The 17,058-nt window shown below is 43.4% G+C and overlaps 1 protein-coding gene across 4 annotated transcripts; it reads left to right on the top strand.

Annotated features, from left to right (window-relative positions):
* Positions 1 to 18: 18 nt before the first annotated feature.
* On the top strand, positions 19 to 16,859 carry polq (polymerase (DNA directed), theta). Of its 4 annotated transcripts, none has more exons than XM_019876611.1 (35): positions 19 to 524; positions 614 to 683; positions 830 to 1,110; positions 1,183 to 1,403; positions 1,915 to 2,091; positions 2,185 to 2,315; positions 2,395 to 2,551; positions 2,627 to 2,738; positions 2,870 to 3,071; positions 3,161 to 3,302; positions 3,945 to 4,091; positions 4,665 to 4,877; positions 4,954 to 5,096; positions 5,175 to 5,364; positions 5,694 to 5,836; positions 5,977 to 6,170; positions 6,426 to 6,550; positions 7,293 to 7,536; positions 7,878 to 9,240; positions 9,392 to 10,676; positions 10,787 to 10,918; positions 10,984 to 11,174; positions 11,567 to 11,774; positions 11,850 to 12,043; positions 12,838 to 12,966; positions 13,033 to 13,207; positions 13,289 to 13,409; positions 13,787 to 13,890; positions 13,977 to 14,059; positions 14,131 to 14,232; positions 14,311 to 14,422; positions 15,493 to 15,617; positions 15,917 to 16,052; positions 16,138 to 16,244; positions 16,519 to 16,859. In XM_019876611.1, the coding sequence occupies exons 1-35, from the start codon at positions 451 to 453 to the stop codon at positions 16,630 to 16,632; spliced, it is 7,647 nt and encodes a 2,548-aa protein (XP_019732170.1). In that variant the 5' UTR covers positions 19 to 450; the 3' UTR covers positions 16,633 to 16,859. The 4 variants fall into 4 exon arrangements, with proteins under 4 accessions (XP_019732170.1, XP_019732169.1, XP_019732168.1 ...); XM_019876610.1 differs by having other exon boundaries at positions 770 to 1,110; positions 9,392 to 10,658; XM_019876609.1 differs by having other exon boundaries at positions 770 to 1,110; positions 16,144 to 16,244.
* Positions 16,860 to 17,058: the final 199 nt, after the last annotated feature.

Below are 17,058 nucleotides of genomic sequence, written 5' to 3'. Positions count from 1 at the left end.
CCACACTCGCGTGCTCCAACACGACCTTTTCACAGGCAAATTATTTTAGGAGACAACGACTAAGTTAATGCAGCAAGCATTTTACTCATTTGCGTTATAGCCAACCTATGTCAGAAGACGATGTTTTAAGAAATGTTAAGACTTTAGTTCATATTTGAATGCGTCGAAATCATGCAGGAACGATTACATGCAGATATGATTTCCCATCGGACTGTTTTTTTGTAAAACAAGGGGAGCCAGAATGGCGGAACTTTTGAATTCGTAGTTTCGTGCAAGCGGGGTATATGTGTTTGATCAGACAATCGTAACAGTCCTCCGTTGTGTTTTTTTCTCCAGTTTTTTTCTACCGTCATTCAAAAATAATTTTTAAACCAGCGACGAGAAACAAACAAACCGATGTCATGTTAAGTAACGGCAACCTTCAAACACGCTCATCAAAATCAGCACAACATGAGTGCTCTTGGTGGTCCTCCTTTGAAAAGAAAATGCTACATGGGTCAACACAAGATCAAGAAGAAAAAGTTGTAAGTTCTTTTTTAGCTGTTAAAGGTATGTACTTTTATCACATCTGTTCGCGGATAAATGAGATAATTTCTTTTTTTCTACGTACTAGCGAGGAGCCAGCACACAGTGACAACTTGTTAGAGCCAACCAATTGTCTGCCAGGCAGAGGCGGCACAATGGTCAGTCAGTTGAATATTAGTATACTGTACTGTATTTGTCTAATGACAGATCTTTACACAAGAAGTCACTTGATTATATCGTGCAGGGGGGTGCGCTCGGAGAGGCCACACTGGCTCTTGATGAAGAGATTCTTAATGTAATGCAGGTGAACGACCCCGGGAATACTGCGTCTGATGCACAGAAGAAAGCACACGTTTGTGTAGACTCGGAATTTCACAGTGTTCAGGAAAATTCCTTGAAACAAAAAGTCAAGAAACCTTCTAGAAGAGCCAACTGCAAAGACCTCGCTCAGCGGCTTCTGTTCAGTGAGGACTTGGAGGAATCACAACAGCCTGCTGGGTGTCAGAAAAGCAACAATTCAGGACCAGCTTCTGCATGCGTCAGAAAATATACAAAAAGTCACCAAGGGGATGAAACGTCCACTTTGTGAGTCATAACTTGCACTGATCTCATATTTTTGCTGTTTTTACTGTTAATATCGTATTGTTTGTATTTCAGGAGGCCGAAGCTTTGCTGTAACAAACAAGGACTTGAGAATACGAGTGCAGGTCCATCTCATGATGTTTCTGGGGACTACATTTTGTTCAGTCCTACACACATAGCTGCTGCTGTGAAGCGGGCTAAACTGCAGCAATCATCACAGAATCAGTCCGCCTCCGTGCTGACGGTTCCCAGCGGCGTAGAGCCCGATACTCTCAGTGACGCCTTACCTCAGCCAGGTAAAACAGCCTTATGTCATAAGACGATTGTTATGGATTCTTTGTTCTGTGTGAACGAAAAGGTTACAGCATCATTCAATCAGGCGTGGGAAAAGTCTCTCTATATATAGCTTTGCTGAATTGGAAACACTTTAGACACAAGTTGTAGATCATGCTTGCTACCTCGCTTGTACGAGAGTTCACACGTGCAAATAAAAAGCACAACTTTCAAAATAAAAGCACCGTATATTTTACATTTTACTCTGACTTCATGGTCTCTGTGGTGTGTGGGAAACCCCGGAAACAGCCCCCAGATTTTATTATGTCGATGTCTGATGTACAGTATGACCTCTAAATTTTAATTGATCATTTATTTCCCCCATGATCAGTCACAGAAATGTGGTCACAAAAACATATTGTTCTCTAAGACGATATTTGTAAAGCAGAAATGTTGTCACTTTAACCATCATGTCTGTTTGTAATTTGATTATCTTAATTTTATTGTGATTTCTGTGTGTTCTCCACAATACAGGCTTGGCCTTGTGTGTTCCTGACACACAATCGGACAAGCTGCTGTTATCCAGTTGGGGTTTACCCACCCCAGTCTTGGAGTGTTACCACAAGCACAGAGTAACCCACATGTTTGCCTGGCAGGCTGAGTGCCTCAGCCTTGGTCAGGTTCTGCAGGGAGGTAACCTGGTCTACTCTGGTAAGGCACTGAACATCTATCTCCACTGAGTTAAAAAAAACATTTGAAATATTAAAAAAACATTTTAAAGATGTATTCTTCTGATTTTTATAGCTCCAACAAGTGCTGGAAAGACTCTGGTGTCTGAGTTGCTGATGCTGAAGCGCGTGTTGGAGACTAAAAGAAAAGCTCTCTTGATTTTGCCATTTGTTTCTGTGGCCAAAGAGAAAATGCACTACCTTCAGGTGAGGAAAAGGAGGAAGATTATGGTAAATAATGTAATTGTGTAAACGGTGTGGTTCATAGATTTCTGTGGCCCTGCAGAGCGTATTTGAAACGGCGGGTGTGCGTGTGGATGGCTACATGGGAAGTACATCAGCTGCTGGCGGTTTTACCGCTGTGGACGTGGCTGTCTGCACCATAGAGAAGGCCAACTCTCTCATTAACAGACTAATGGAGGAAGACAACATAGCTTTACTTGGTAATACAACTGTGAAAGTCAGCTTCCGAGTGGTGATCATGTGTGACATTTACCTGGTGATATTTGTGCTTCTAGGTATGGTCGTGGTGGATGAGTTGCACATGGTTGGAGATTCCGGAAGGGGATATCTGCTTGAACTTCTCTTGACCAAAATTCGCTACATTGCACAGAAGCGCAACACCGCCGGGTTTGTCTTTTGTGTGTGTGTGTGTGTGTGTGTGTGTGTGTGTGTGTGTGTGTGTGTGTGTGTGTGTGTGTGTGTGCGCGCACGCGCGCGCGCGCATTCTTTTATTTGAGACAGATTTCCTGTTCCGATAGGTCACTTTCTGAGGGGGTGCAGATAGTAGGTATGAGTGCCACTTTGCCCAACTTGTCCCTCCTGGCCAACTGGTTAGGTGCAGAGCTTTATCAGACCGACTACCGACCGGTACCCTTGCAGGAGCGCCTTAAGTTGGGCTGCAGCATCTACGACAAGAGCCTCTCTGTGGTTCGACACTTCACTCCAGCACTCCCAATAAAGGTAAATGATACTGAGTGTAGGTTGATGTGTGACTTGATAAATTAAAAAATAACATCCTTGTTATTAACTGCTACTGTACTTTTATCAAGGGGGATGATGAGCACATAGTCAGTTTGTGTTATGAGACAGTGCGGGAGGGCCATTCCGTGCTGCTGTTCTGCCCCTCCAAGAACTGGTGTGAGAAACTAGCCGACAGTATTGCCAGAGAGTTCTTCAACCTCAAACATACTGGTAATTTTCTGTTTCACACATTTTAGCAAAAACTATTTGTGGCTATTTTTCTTTTACTTCAGTATTTTAAGTACAAATACATTTGTGTAATTGTGTGCTAGCTATAACACAATTTACCCCTCAGATATACGGTAATAAGACTTGGAAACTTGAACATCATTTTGAAAGTGTTGTTATTTAATAGTTATTATTCCTGCCAAAGATTTTCTTTCCTGAATGTTGGTCAATGTTCGTTATTTCAAAAACCCACTAATAATTTCAATAATACGGGAAAAAAATGTTTTATCACATCAACGTAAACAGTTTTTTTAATGTACGGAATTGTAGGTGAAGTAATCGCCAATTAGGGAGCACCTCCCCTACAGCAGGCTGGCATTTTTCACTGCCATGTTTTTGCTATGGATACCCGAAGGATGTTTTATTGCCAATAAATGCCACACAATGGTGTCAAAGAACTCCTTCTTGTACAAATGAACTATATTAAATGAACTATATTAAACTCAACATTGTTTAATTTTTGTTGTTTTTGTTGTTGTTTTTTTTTTTCCAACAATAGAGGCAAGTTTAAACATCATAAATGAGCTAATGCCGAACTGTGAATATGCAAACGTACACTGTAGTTCTTGTATAAATATCTTTCAGAACACGAGGGCGAATTAGAACCCCAACCAGTGTGCTTGGATCAGGAGGGACTAGTGGATGTCATAGCCCAATTGAGTCGGACTCCAGCAGGATTGGATCCTATTCTGAAACGCGCGGTGCCATGGGGGGTGGCCTTTCACCATGCTGGTAAATATACAACCACTTAAAAAAAAAAACACCTCGCAAATAATTTTGGACTCACAGACCATAAGTCCTATGAAAATATCTTTTAAATGGCAAAAAAACACCACAATTCTACCATGGAGGTGCCATGTCATATTGCTCGCTTGAATAAAATCTGTCACATAGCTCTCATGGGTGCATAACAATCATGAAAAAGCTTTTATTATAAACATCAAGCGAAAGGAAATTAGACTTATTTATGTGTTTGTATTACTTTCTTGAGTGTTACACAACAGTCACTGTCATTTTTTTTCAGATAGCACAAGAACAATTTATTTTAAAGCTGTCATATGTCACGTGACCAAACCCACAAAACAGCTGAGCCGTGATGTTCACAATGCAACTTTCATAATGCGAGTTTCAGTCAGCAGTAGTTCGGGTGAAATGTCTATAATATGTCGCCTTTATTTTAAACATATAATTTACTACAGCTGTAAGTGCTAGAAAAGCTTGATAATGCTGTAGGTGCCTGAATTTGATTGAATGAAAAAAAATAATCTCTGCTGAGTTCAATCAGAATAAAATGGGTCTCTGCAGGTCTGACATTTGACGAACGTGACGTTTTGGAAGGGGCATTTCGTCAGGGCATGGTCAGGGTCTTGGCCGCCACCTCCACTCTCTCGTCAGGGGTCAATCTCCCGGCCCGCAGGGTCATCATTCGAACCCCGACCTTCAATGGACACCTGCTGGACCCGCTTACATACAAACAGATGGCTGGACGAGCAGGGAGGAAAGGAGTGGACACCACGGGTACGAAAAAAGTACAGCATAAATGACAGAAAACAATCACTTTTGTTGAATCACGATGAGTTTTTCCTCATTCCAGGTGAGAGTGTGCTGGTGTGTAAGGAGGCGGAGCGTCAGAAAGGTGTTAGTCTCCTTACAGGCGATCTTCAGCCAATCAGGAGCTGCTTAGTGAGAAGGCAGGGAGACGGTGTCACCACCAGCATGCTGCGAGCCATTCTGGAGGTGTGATTATCACTGATTGACTACCTTCAGTATGGTGTCATTTTTGGTCATATATTATTACATCACTCCAACCTGCAGATCATTGTGGGAGGAGTAGCCAGCACTCCCCAGGATGTGAGGTTATATGCTTCATGTTCACTTCTGGCCGCTGGCATGAAATGTAACAGCAAACAGGACTCACAGGAAGACAGCAACAGGGGGGCAATTGAGGCCTGTGTTGAATGGCTCATGGAGAATGAATTTATCAGTGTTCAGAAAGACGGTGAAGGTAAGTATTTCATTGTTTTACGTATCTTTTCTCGAGCAAGTGTTTTCGATTAAATCGGAAGACAGATTCCAATGTGGTTTAAAAGAGACTAATTCCTCAAGTATGAGCGGGGCGACATGACACAAAAATATTTGACACTTTAACCCATTGACAATATGTTTCCGATTTTTATCTCATTTTTTGTTGTTAACGTATTGTTTGTGACACTGTCAAAAACCTCTCTTCAACAAGGCAGATTTCTTACTTAGCTCTGGGTGGGGAGTTCAAGCACCGTTTTTGTTCCCGTTCGGATCAATCATTCTCATCAATTGATGTGTGTGCATTTACAGAAGAGCAATACTGTCCCACTCAACTCGGTGCCGCCACTTTGTCCTCCTCCCTCTCTCCTACCGAGGCGCTGGGAATATTTGCGGATCTGCAGCGGGCTATGAAGGGCTTTGTGCTGGAAAACGACCTGCACATTCTCTATCTGGTATTGTTTAGAATGAAAGTCGTCCAAACCCATCTCCACTTGTACCAGTAAATGCACAACTGAGGATCCCTAAGCACCTTCCCAAACCATGGTCGTTTAAATGTCAATGCATAAATGCTATTGAAAGCTTTCCCCACCAGATCACCCCATTGTATGCAGAGTGGACTACAATAGATTGGTATCAGTTCTTCTGTCTGTGGGAACAGCTGTCCACATCGATGAAGAGAGTGGCTGAGTTGGTGGGCGTCCAGGAGGGTTTCCTGGCTCGCTCAGTCGGCGCAAAACTTGTCGCCAAGACTGAGAAGCAATGCAGACAAATAGCAATCCATAAAAGGTCATGCGTACATTTATGTATTAATAATGAGATAATTACAGTATGTATTTTGAGGCACTGATTGACTGAATGCCGAAGAGTCGAGTTAATGCTAATAAAGATTTACAGTATATTTTTTTGACGAAAATTGCAAAGTTGTGGATGGATGATTTATTTCTGATTGTCAAAACCAAATTTACATTCACATTCACTGTAGTACTAATTTCAAAATAAATGAAATAAAAACTCTATCCATCTTTTGATATGCCTTCGCAGGTTCTTCACCACTCTCGTACTGCACGATCTGGTCAAAGAGGTACCATTGGCAGCAGTGGCATCCAAGTACAACTGCAATCGTGGGCAGTTGCAGTCTCTCCAACAGTCTGCTGCCACATATGCAGGTACTTGTGAATGAATGAGAAAATGTAGATGGGGATACTGTATATAAAATCTTTCTGCATCAAATTCTCCACATCACATCCTAATGTGTTCAAATTCAGCAGAATTCAGTCAATGGAGGTCTGTGAGAAAATTCTGTGTCAAATGTCTCAAAGTAATTCATTACATGTTGGCATTGTAACCTATTTATCACTCATATTGCAGATAAATAACCTACCCTACAGTATTAGAAAAACTGCATGCAGTTGTATCGGCAGACAAGCCAACAAGCATAAAATCCACATGACACATGACAACCGCATGGGCAGTGTCCAATTGTAGATGCCATTTTATACATGCCAAACAAGCGATAATACTACGGTCAACTCAAAGGAAACCGATGGCAGACATTTGGATGACATTAAATCTGTAAGAAGAATATTATCACTTAATCAAATTTTAAAAAAGAAGCACAGTTTATCCCCTGGGTTCATTGAAAAATGAATAATTCTTTGGTAGTGTGCACCAACATGAGCGTTATTATTTATTTATTTTTTCTTAGAGGCAGAATTTTAATGCCACAAAATTCAGCTGGAACAGGCTCCACGTTACCCGTGACCATAATAAGGGTACATGATACAGAAAATAGATGGGTGGAATTTTGATGCATATCTTCTTGTACTGTTGTACCAAATGTTGTTTCCTGTAAGCTAAGTACACCAAAGGGCACACCATTATTAAATGGCTGCTCCATGCATCTTTCAGGTATGGTAACAATGTTCTGTAGGCGTCTGGGTTGGGGTAACATGGAGCTGCTGCTGTCGCAGTACCAGACTCGCCTGAGCTTCGGCATCCAGCGTGAGCTTGTGGACCTGGTAAGGGTTTCCCTTCTGACTGCGACACGGGCCCGGGCGCTCTACGCACAAGGCTTGTGCACTGTCGCTGAACTAGCCAGGGCTTCAGTAGCCGATGTGCAGAAAGCTCTGAGGAACGCTGTCCCATTTAAGAGGTAAAGAGGGTTTGAGTGTGTGTAAAATGTGCACTAATTGCGGTTCCTTAGCACCACGCTGACTGTTTTATTATATGGTATTTACATCTTTTTAAAAATTCGACATAACTGCAGAAATCCCCCGCAATATCACAGTTCACGTATTACGGTCCCGCTATGTTGCAGATTTTTTTGTTCAATAAATTTCAATGCCAAAAACATGTTCTCAATAGTGTTCTTGACGGCAATAGAAGCGTAGAGCAATCTCTAATTAAAATGCTGCCAAGTATTTATTGGCCACTTTAGCATCTCAAAGAAAAGTTTGTTGATTCGACAGCTGTAAATGTACTGTTCTTCCTCAGCTCCAAGCGTGCAGTGGATGAGAACGAAGTGGAGGCTGTGGAGCGACGGAACCTCCGCTGCGTTTGGGTGAGTGGCGGGCGGGCGCTGACCGAGCAGGAAGCGGCCGTTGCGATAGTATCGGAGGCGAAGCTCCTTCTTCAGAGAGACTTGGCGCAGCTGGGCATTCAGTGGGACCCAGCAGCGCTTCTCTCTTGTGCTCCCGCTGTCCGTATCGCACAACAAGGTGAGACTGGTGTTGTTAAAGGCCACCAACAGGAAGATACTGTTCAGAAAAATACGATGGTGGATGCTAATACGATTGCACAGCGATCTCAAGGAGAACCTAGAGGAGATCACGGGACATGCAAACCTGAGATGACCGATATCGAAGCAGAACTAGATAAGCAAAGCAAGGAAGAATTGAGTGAGCAGAGAAAGGAATCCAAAGCTGCAAACACAAAAAGTGAAGCTAATCTGGAAAAGAGAGATCCGAGAAGCCAGGAGGTAAAAACATTAATGCAGGAAGGAGTCCCAATTCAAGTTTCAATCAGAAAGGAAACACATCAGCCTAATGGTCCAGTAAAAAGTATGACACAAGAATTGGCTGAAATTGTGTCCACCCCGATGCATCAACTCCAACAACCTTCTGAACCAGATCTCGCACTAATGCCTCTTCCTCGGTTGAGAGCACCAAGTGCCAAGTTAGAAGAAGACCCAAGTGGCCACTCAAAGACATCAGACGATGCTTCAAGGCTTGGCATGTCACCTATGCAGCCAGGGAAACTGAAGCATTCAAGGATCTTAAACAAAGTCCTTCAATCCATACAAACTGACAAAAAGCTACAAAATTCAACTGGGCTGACTTCACATGCCTTAAACGCCGCCGCTGATCTTGCACCTGGCTCTGCTCAAAACGCTCTAACCAAACTTCATCTGGACAAAGAAGAAGACGTGTCAGAGTCCTCTCGTCCTGCCTCACCCCCAGGATCATCGCCTGAGACCAAGCGAAGATGGGCAGAGGCTGCAAAGGTGGACATGTTTTCATCTCCAGAGCTCTACATAGGAGAGAATCCAAGTGAAGAAGTGCGGCCAGAGGTCAATCTGGGAGAAGAGACGTTTGGTGACAGTTTTGAATTGGACACTCAGACTGAACGGATAATTCTCCAGCCAGTTATAGAACACTGCGATGGAAATAATGGACATCCACAGGATTTGAACGATAGTGGTCATCTTCAAAATGAGGCAATGGTAGAAGCCAACGTGGAGCAGGATATCGAAGACAGAGGAAGTGCCGGACTTGAAACCCTGAACAGCAAATGCCCATTGTTCAATATTTCTCTGACCGACAGCCAGATGAAGCTCATCCTTGACACCAGTCATCAGGTGCGTCATGATATCACAACTGTATCATTTTTTTCCACATGTACTTGTTTACACCAAATGGTACTAAATACAAATAAATACAGTGGAACCTTGATTTAACCGACCTGGAACCAAAAGACAGAAAATAATCTTGGTTGTGATGTTTCTGCAGAATTCTGCTGTCGACAACGTGGATGACGGTAACAATAATACTGGCGCCGGCGGTGCTGAGGAGGATCCCAACAGAAGCAGCAGCTTCTTATTTGACAGCCTGTATGAGAACTCTCTGAGCCCACACCAGACAGACCAGGATCGATTAGCCTTCGAGGAGCAGGGCAGGCAGCAGGCGAGAAGCATCCACCCCCAACTGTCCCCCCAAGAAAAACGTCGCAGCGAGGTCCTCTTCAACCAGGAAGTTGAGAAGCATGAAGCGATCCAGTGGGGTGGGTCTTCTTTCAACCTGTCCGAGTGGGGCGATTCTTTACTGGTGGGAGAGCATTTTCTGGAAAGACAGGAGGCCAATCACATGGAAGGTGATGTTCTTCCTGAGGATCACTTCACATCTGCGCAAGCTGAGCCACAATCTTTACTGCCCAGAACAAGCCAGGGAAGGCTGACTGAGGAATGTAACAAGAATGAACAGGAAGGTGAACTCATCTCCCGACCATCAGGTGATATCATTTCAAAACAATCACATGCCGATGTTGCACGTCAGAGCAGCTTTTACTGCAGTCCTGGTCTTCAGGAGATCTTCGATTGCTGGCCCAGTATGTCTGATCAACCTGTGCAAAACTGTACATTGGGACACATAAACAATAATAAGCAAATTCCTCCATCATACCCTGTAGAGGCTCCCAAAAAGTCTCCTCCGTCCATGCGGGGGAGGAAAAAATGCCCAAGGCCGGTCAATACAAACCCGGAGTCTGATTCTGTTCAGCCACAACCATCACGAGAGGCAACAGAGAGTGGAACGCAGAGGCCTGGCTCTGTTGCAGATTTGATACCCCCCACTCAGGAGACAGCACCTGTGACGCCCAGAATAAAGTTAACCACTACGTCTATCCAGTCGCCCCTCACCACCCAGCCGCTCATTCAGTCGACCCCCTTGGGCGTCCTGCCTGGGAGACCTCCAAAATATTCTGCGAGTGATCTAACGGGAGTTTTTCATAAATCCAAAAGCCAAAGTCCTTCTAATGGCCCTGCTCTGCACCTTCCCTGTGAGAGTACATCGCCGGACCCCTCCGAGGGCTTCTCTCTTCAGCTTTCACAAGATGCATCGTTCTCCTCCAGCAACTGTGGCACATTCTCAATCATTGACGTTTCAAGTGACAAGCGCCTTTTCGAGACATTTGTCAAGGAGTGGAAAACTAAAGAACGCTACTCTCTGGCTTTGGCCTGTGAAAGGGTCGAGCGCCAGCAGGAGCCAGAAGAGGAAATAGGTGGGAAACATAAGAGAGGTAATCAATGCGGTCGTTTATTTGCATTTGTGGGAAAACGTGATTAGTGTGTGTTCCATAAGTCCAGTCAGGACTGTCGGGAAATTAGTGAATGCCCTTTGTGTAAACAGCGCAACAGAAGCTCCAAGGTGCTGATGGTTTTCCTGTAAGAGGCAGTGATGGACTGCTCCTGATTGGACTGTCTGTCTGCTGGGGAGCAAGAGATGCATTCTACATATCCTTTCAGCGAAAGCAGAACAAAGGTACACACACGCACACTCACACTCACAGGAATCGGGTCATAGAGTTGCTCATCATTGCTTCTCAGGTTTGAGTTTAAGCCTTGCCCCTCCGGATGTGGATGACAGTTTGCCAGTAGGTGAGAGGCTTGAGCATGTGAAAACCCTTCTCAGCCAGCCTTCAGCTGCAACGGTTGTCACGTATGACATCATCCAGGTGTACAAAAAGCTGGTGTTGAGCTGCAGCATCAGCTTGGAGGGAAACTGTGAAGATCCCAAGGTAGGCGTACAATCCTGTAGAGTGTGATTTTTCTTATTTAAAAAAAAAAGTGACAAAAATGTTATTTCAGGGGGAGGCACGAACAAATAATGCGACAACGTGAAATGCCAAAAAGTACTTTTTTCTTTTTTTTTAGCACAATGCTCAAACTATGGTCATTATCCAAAAAAAACTTTGGAAAATGTCTCAGTCAGCTTTTAAAGTCAACTCTGTAGTAGTCCATGAGCACAAAGTAGTAGTTTGTGCCCACAAAGTGCTTCCTTGTGCGTACTTAATAGTTTCAGCCAATGTCATGTCTGGGGCTCCGCCGTATATACTCTTGCATGCATGAGATAATTCGTCTTGAAAAACCATTTTCTTTCCTCCTCATGTTTGCTGATATTTTCCCCAAGGTGGCATGCTGGCTGATAGACCCTGGCACTGAGGAGAGGACTCTGGTCAATATGATTACCGTCTACTGTCCAGAAGAGCTCCCTCTGTTGGATGGCCTTGGGAATGCGCACGCCCACTGTCCCCGTGTGAGGGCAGCGACCACTAGTGTGCTTGTATACACCGCCATGAACCATCTCAATACTCTACTCGACAAAGACGGTACACTCGGTAAGATGAGATAAGATGTAAGAAACATGACTCTGAGCAATTCTGACATGTCATGTCCTGTCACGGCCTGCTCAGAATACTTCAGGAGCGTCGAGATGCCTTCGCATGTGTGTCTGGCTCTGCTGGAACTCAATGGAGTGGGATTCAGTGTTGACGAGTGTGAGAGACAAAAGCATGTGATGCAAGCCAAACTGGCAGCGCTGGAATCTCAAGCCTACGAGCTGGCGGGACACGGCTTCTCCCTTACCAGCATTGATGACATAGCGCAGGTGAGATGGTGTTTTATTTAAGCTCGGCCAAGGAAGGTTTTTTTTTTTTTTTGGGAAGTACAGTAAAACCTTGTTGTTTTGGGATGATCAGGATTGAGTTCTGCCATGAAAAGAACGCTGGTAACTGATGCCCACCAAAGTATGTTCATATGAATAGTTTGAACCAGATGGGCAATTTAATTGATGGAAGGGACATAACCTTTGAGCAGCACCACTAGGGAAACCACATAGGACCACACACTTCCTACCAAATGTATGACAGAAATTCCATTTTAAATCCAGCCAAAATATGTGCCGGCCTGCAAATAGCGAAAATCCAAATAGACGAGAGTTGACGCTGAAGGAAATACAATTGAGAAAATTTCAAGGCAAGAAAAAAAAACTTTTATTTTGTTATTTTCTTGCAAACCTCCAAAATTCTTCAAAAAACACAGATACATCCCTGATATACATTTTCTACAAAAAAAGTTGTTATCCCCACCAAAAAACAAATAAACCCCCAAAATGTTTTTAAAAATGTAAAAAAAAAACAAATATTTGGGGAAAAAATCCACAAACAGCTGAATCCAAACTGATGCAAGACAAACTTATCACTGTGAGAAAGGTCATTTTGAAAGTTTTCCTCGTGGATTTTCGCGGCAAAACTAAGCATATGCAGGAGGTGGAGTTTGTGATTTACAGTATGTAGGTGCTCTACTGGTGGCCTTCCAAGTTGTCATTGGTTTGTGTAGAGGAGCGTCTAAGAAACGTGATCTTCAAAAAGTATCTCTGTCAGCATGCATGTCCTTTTGCAGGTTTTATTCCTAGAGCTCCATCTGCCTCCAAACGGTGACATAAGCACATCAAAGAGCAAGAAGACCCTCGGATACACCCGCAGAGCCGGAGGGAGAGTTCGGCTGGGGAAGCAGTTCAGCACGACCAAGGTGAATGGCTTATTTCTACCCAAAAAGCTGGAAAAGAGTCCAACTAAACTAAACTGCTTTCGACAGGATGTTCTGGAGAAGCTCCGGCCTCTGCATCCCCTCCCAGGCGTGATTCTAGAGTGGAGGAGGATCACCAATGCTTTGACTAAAGTGGTGTTTCCACTGCAGAGGGAGAAGCAGTATCACACTACACTGGCCATGGATAGAATCTACCCCATCGCCCAGACGCACACAGCTACAGGTACGCTACACACATCACTGCATCGAGACATGGACAATACTCATATGTATCTGTATTATCTTTTTTTCCTTATTGATTTAGGGCGAGTGAGCTTTACAGAGCCTAACATACAGAATGTGCCCAAAGACTTTGACATTTGCATGCCTACCGTAGTGGGAGAGAGCCCGTCTTCACAAGATGGCCGCTACAAGAGCAAATATGGGTACGGCAACTCTGCTTTGACATACTTTGTACGCTCGACATTAGTTAACACTGATACTCATTTGGAATTGTCACTGTCAGAGCAAGGGGATTAAATGCATTGGATCATGCTTACACCTGCATGACAATGTTGGAATCTGGCCTTCCTGTGTGGAGTTTGCTTGTTCGCTTTGCGCTTGCGTGGGTTTTCTCCATGAACTCCGTTTTCTGGCCACATTCCAAAATAGGGCTGAACAGTTGCCGTAAATTACAAACAGGTGTATGACATGACCATGGTAAGAAAAACCAGAAAGTTTGCATTTTTGGGACAGTGAAGGTTTTTTAAGCAATTACTTAAAAATCACCATTCATCTAGAAATCAAAGTTTTGATGTTTCAGAAAGAAGAGACGTTCTTTAGCCCCGTCGGTTTCCACCAACGAGGCTGCCAATCCAGGCCCGTCTTTCTCCGTCAGCATGAGACATGCTTTTGTACCCTTTTCAGGTCCGTGATGCATTTCAGTCTCTGCGATGCCTTCTCGCCTAGGATTTTCCCCATGTCTCACATTTGTTGCCCTCGTTTTGCTGCAGGCGGGATGATATTGGCGGTCGATTACTCCCAGCTGGAGTTGAGGGTACTGGCTCACCTGTCCAAAGATCAACGTCTTCTGCAGGTTTCGACCGATAGACGGTGTCAACACTTGAATGAAACAGAAATAAGTGTCCGCGTGTGTGTGTGCGCCAGGTGCTAAATGGGGGCGCCGACGTGTTTCGCTGCATCGCCGCCGAATGGAAAAGCATCAACCCAGACACTGTCAACGACAACCTCAGACAGCAAGCCAAACAGGTGCGTCATGACTCATGAGTGTGACAACATGGACATTCAAAATCACTTAGCCCTCAAGTCCGCTTTGTTTTTTTCCAGATTTGCTACGGCATCATTTACGGGATGGGAGCCAAGTCTTTAGGGGAGCAGATGGGCGTGGAGGAGAATGACGCAGCTTGCTATATTGAGAGTTTCAAGGCCAGATACAAAGGTAGGTACCACTTTGTCTCTTTACACTTGACCAGAGGTCATTACCAATTATCCTATTTCACTTAATTGGTCTGAAAACTATCAGTTCATTTCGCACTAATTATGTAGACTTGAGGATACGAGGCGTCATTGGGCCAATTTAGTTTTTGTTGTTGTTGTTGAGCAACCTCCAACTGGGCCCCAAAGCGGCTCCTAAAGCCTTGTGTATACTTGAGATATGAGCGCTGTGTGGTGGCAGTGAATCCTGTCAAACTAAACATAAAACAAAGACAATTACACATGTACTATAACTTTGCCTTCAGAAATTCTGCTAGCTTAATGCTAACACACCATGCATAAGCTGGCTAACGAACAGCATCGGTGTCATGGTGTTATAACCCTTTTGCCAACGGATATTTTAACACAAACAGTAGAGCAAAACATTGTAACCCAGCCGCTGGGGAGCAGTGCCCTCCCCTGGGGGTACACTGTTCCCCGGTGCCGGTCCCAAGCCCGGAGAAATGGGGAGGGTTAGTAGAGCAAAACATTGTGTCCGATAATAACAATACTCAGAGATATTTTCTTTATCCTCTACAAGCAACAGCTAATATTACTGTGACGTCTCCATGTCTGTTTCTATGTCTGTATTTTACTGCCACCAGGTGGCCAAGGCACACACATGAGAAGGAGAGGCACAATATCCATCGAATTAAAGCAAAGAATGTGGCAAAAACTTTGTAATGCTTTCCATTATATTTAATAATGCCATTATTTGTATGTTTTATAAATAACAATAGTATAGATTCCTATTTTTTGTTATTAAAAACAGACATTGCAAATTGTTTGTTGTTTTTGTTTTTTTGGTAAGACTGGCGACAGATTAATGAAGTTGACATGAAGTTTAATGGGGTAAAATAAAAATTTGGGAAACATTTTAGGTATGATGCAGTACAAACTACAATCACCATAAGAAACAACATTAATACCTGTCAACTTTGTCAATCCAAAATGAGCATGGCTATCTTTGTAGAGGCAGAATTTTAGAGATAGCTCTTGCATTAGATCTCATTAGATGTTTCTGTGGGTGTTTAGGGATCAACACTTTCCTCAGAGAAACGGTGAAGAAGTGCGTCAAGGATGGTTACGTTCAAACTCTGATGGGACGTCGCAGATACCTTCCTGGGATCACCAGCACAAATCCTCATGTCAAAGCACACGTATGCGCTTGATTCAAGCTTAACCGTGGAAAGTCCTGTTTCACAGCAGATCACTTTGTAGAACTTGTAGAATATTTTTAATGTTCATTTAGATTCATGGCGCTCTAACAACAAAATAAAAACCCAGATTATCACAATAATTGTTTTTTGGGGGGGGCATTTGTTACATTATTGATCATTAGGATAGACTTAGGCAGATTGATAGGTAGTGTGATGAGTGTCAAATGTAATGTGTCTTATTGACATTGATGTATCATAGAATGATGAAATACATCCCGATAACTTCTTGTTCTAACCAGGCGGAGCGTCAAGCAGTGAACACAACTGTCCAGGGCTCAGCAGCAGACATCGTTAAACGAGCCACCGTCAACATTCACAGGCGGCTGAGAAAAACATACCCGAAATCTCCACTCTCTCATCAGCACACACATGCAGGTGACACATAACCACACGCGCTCAGTCAGGACCAAATCTCATGTTTGCGTGACGTGCATGTGTGATGGGGAACTGTGTGCTGTAGGTACAGCGGGTCATCTTCGGAGGGGCGCACACTTGAGAGGAGCCTACTTTGTCCTGCAGCTCCATGACGAACTGTTTTATGAAACTACAGAAGAGAATCTCATACAGGTAGGACAGTGTTGAAGATAACTAACTGTACACCCACCTGCCACAACATCAGGTCCAGCTGCATTTTAAAAGGAGATTTAGAGCTGGTATCAACCATTTCTGCCTGATAAAAAAATATAATATTCAGTTTGTAGTCGTGAGATATTTGCACGAAATGTATTAATTAGTGTCATACACCATTGTGGCAACATAGCACCCTTATGGGGAACCTAACAATATGGCTGACAAGGTAATTGTTTTTCCATAATTATGTCCTGTTTTTATGTCCTGCCAGGTGGCTCAGATAGTGAAGAGGGAGATGGAGGCAGCAGTAAAACTTTACGTGAAGCTAAAAGCCAAAGTCAAAGCAGGACCTAGCTGGGGGAATTTGCAGGACTTGGATATTTAATATACTGTACTGTTCTGTGTATAATCTGTCATATTTAACTACAGAATGATGTTTTTAATCAATAGCATAAATAATGAACTAGTAATTGCATTTTTAAAGGTAAAGGAAGTGGTGAACATACTTATTTGAAAACTGCCAATTTGAGATGTTTTTTAAACTGTACTGATGAGTATCTGAACATGTATATCAATGACACTAAGCAATGAAATAAATTAATCTTGACAATATAGTAAAAAGTGCATGGTGCTTTTCAACAAAATGAGACTCGCAGGTTTAACAGCCTGAAAACTCACATTTTAATTGAACCACCAAATGAATGTCACTAGAACTAACGGTATCAACATTGCCCATTGACAGTTTTGATTTGATTTGCAAATAATGATGTGGTACAGACCTTTGAGTAAAAAGTGGAAGGAACCACCTGTT

The sequence above is a fragment of the Hippocampus comes genome, unplaced genomic scaffold, assembly GCF_001891065.2.
Source record: "Hippocampus comes isolate QL1 unplaced genomic scaffold, H_comes_QL1_v1.1 scaffold51, whole genome shotgun sequence".
NCBI classification, from domain to species: Eukaryota; Metazoa; Chordata; class Actinopteri; order Syngnathiformes; family Syngnathidae; genus Hippocampus; species Hippocampus comes.
Note: the sequence above shows the minus strand (reverse complement) of the source record. Positions and strands in the feature narration are given on the sequence as shown.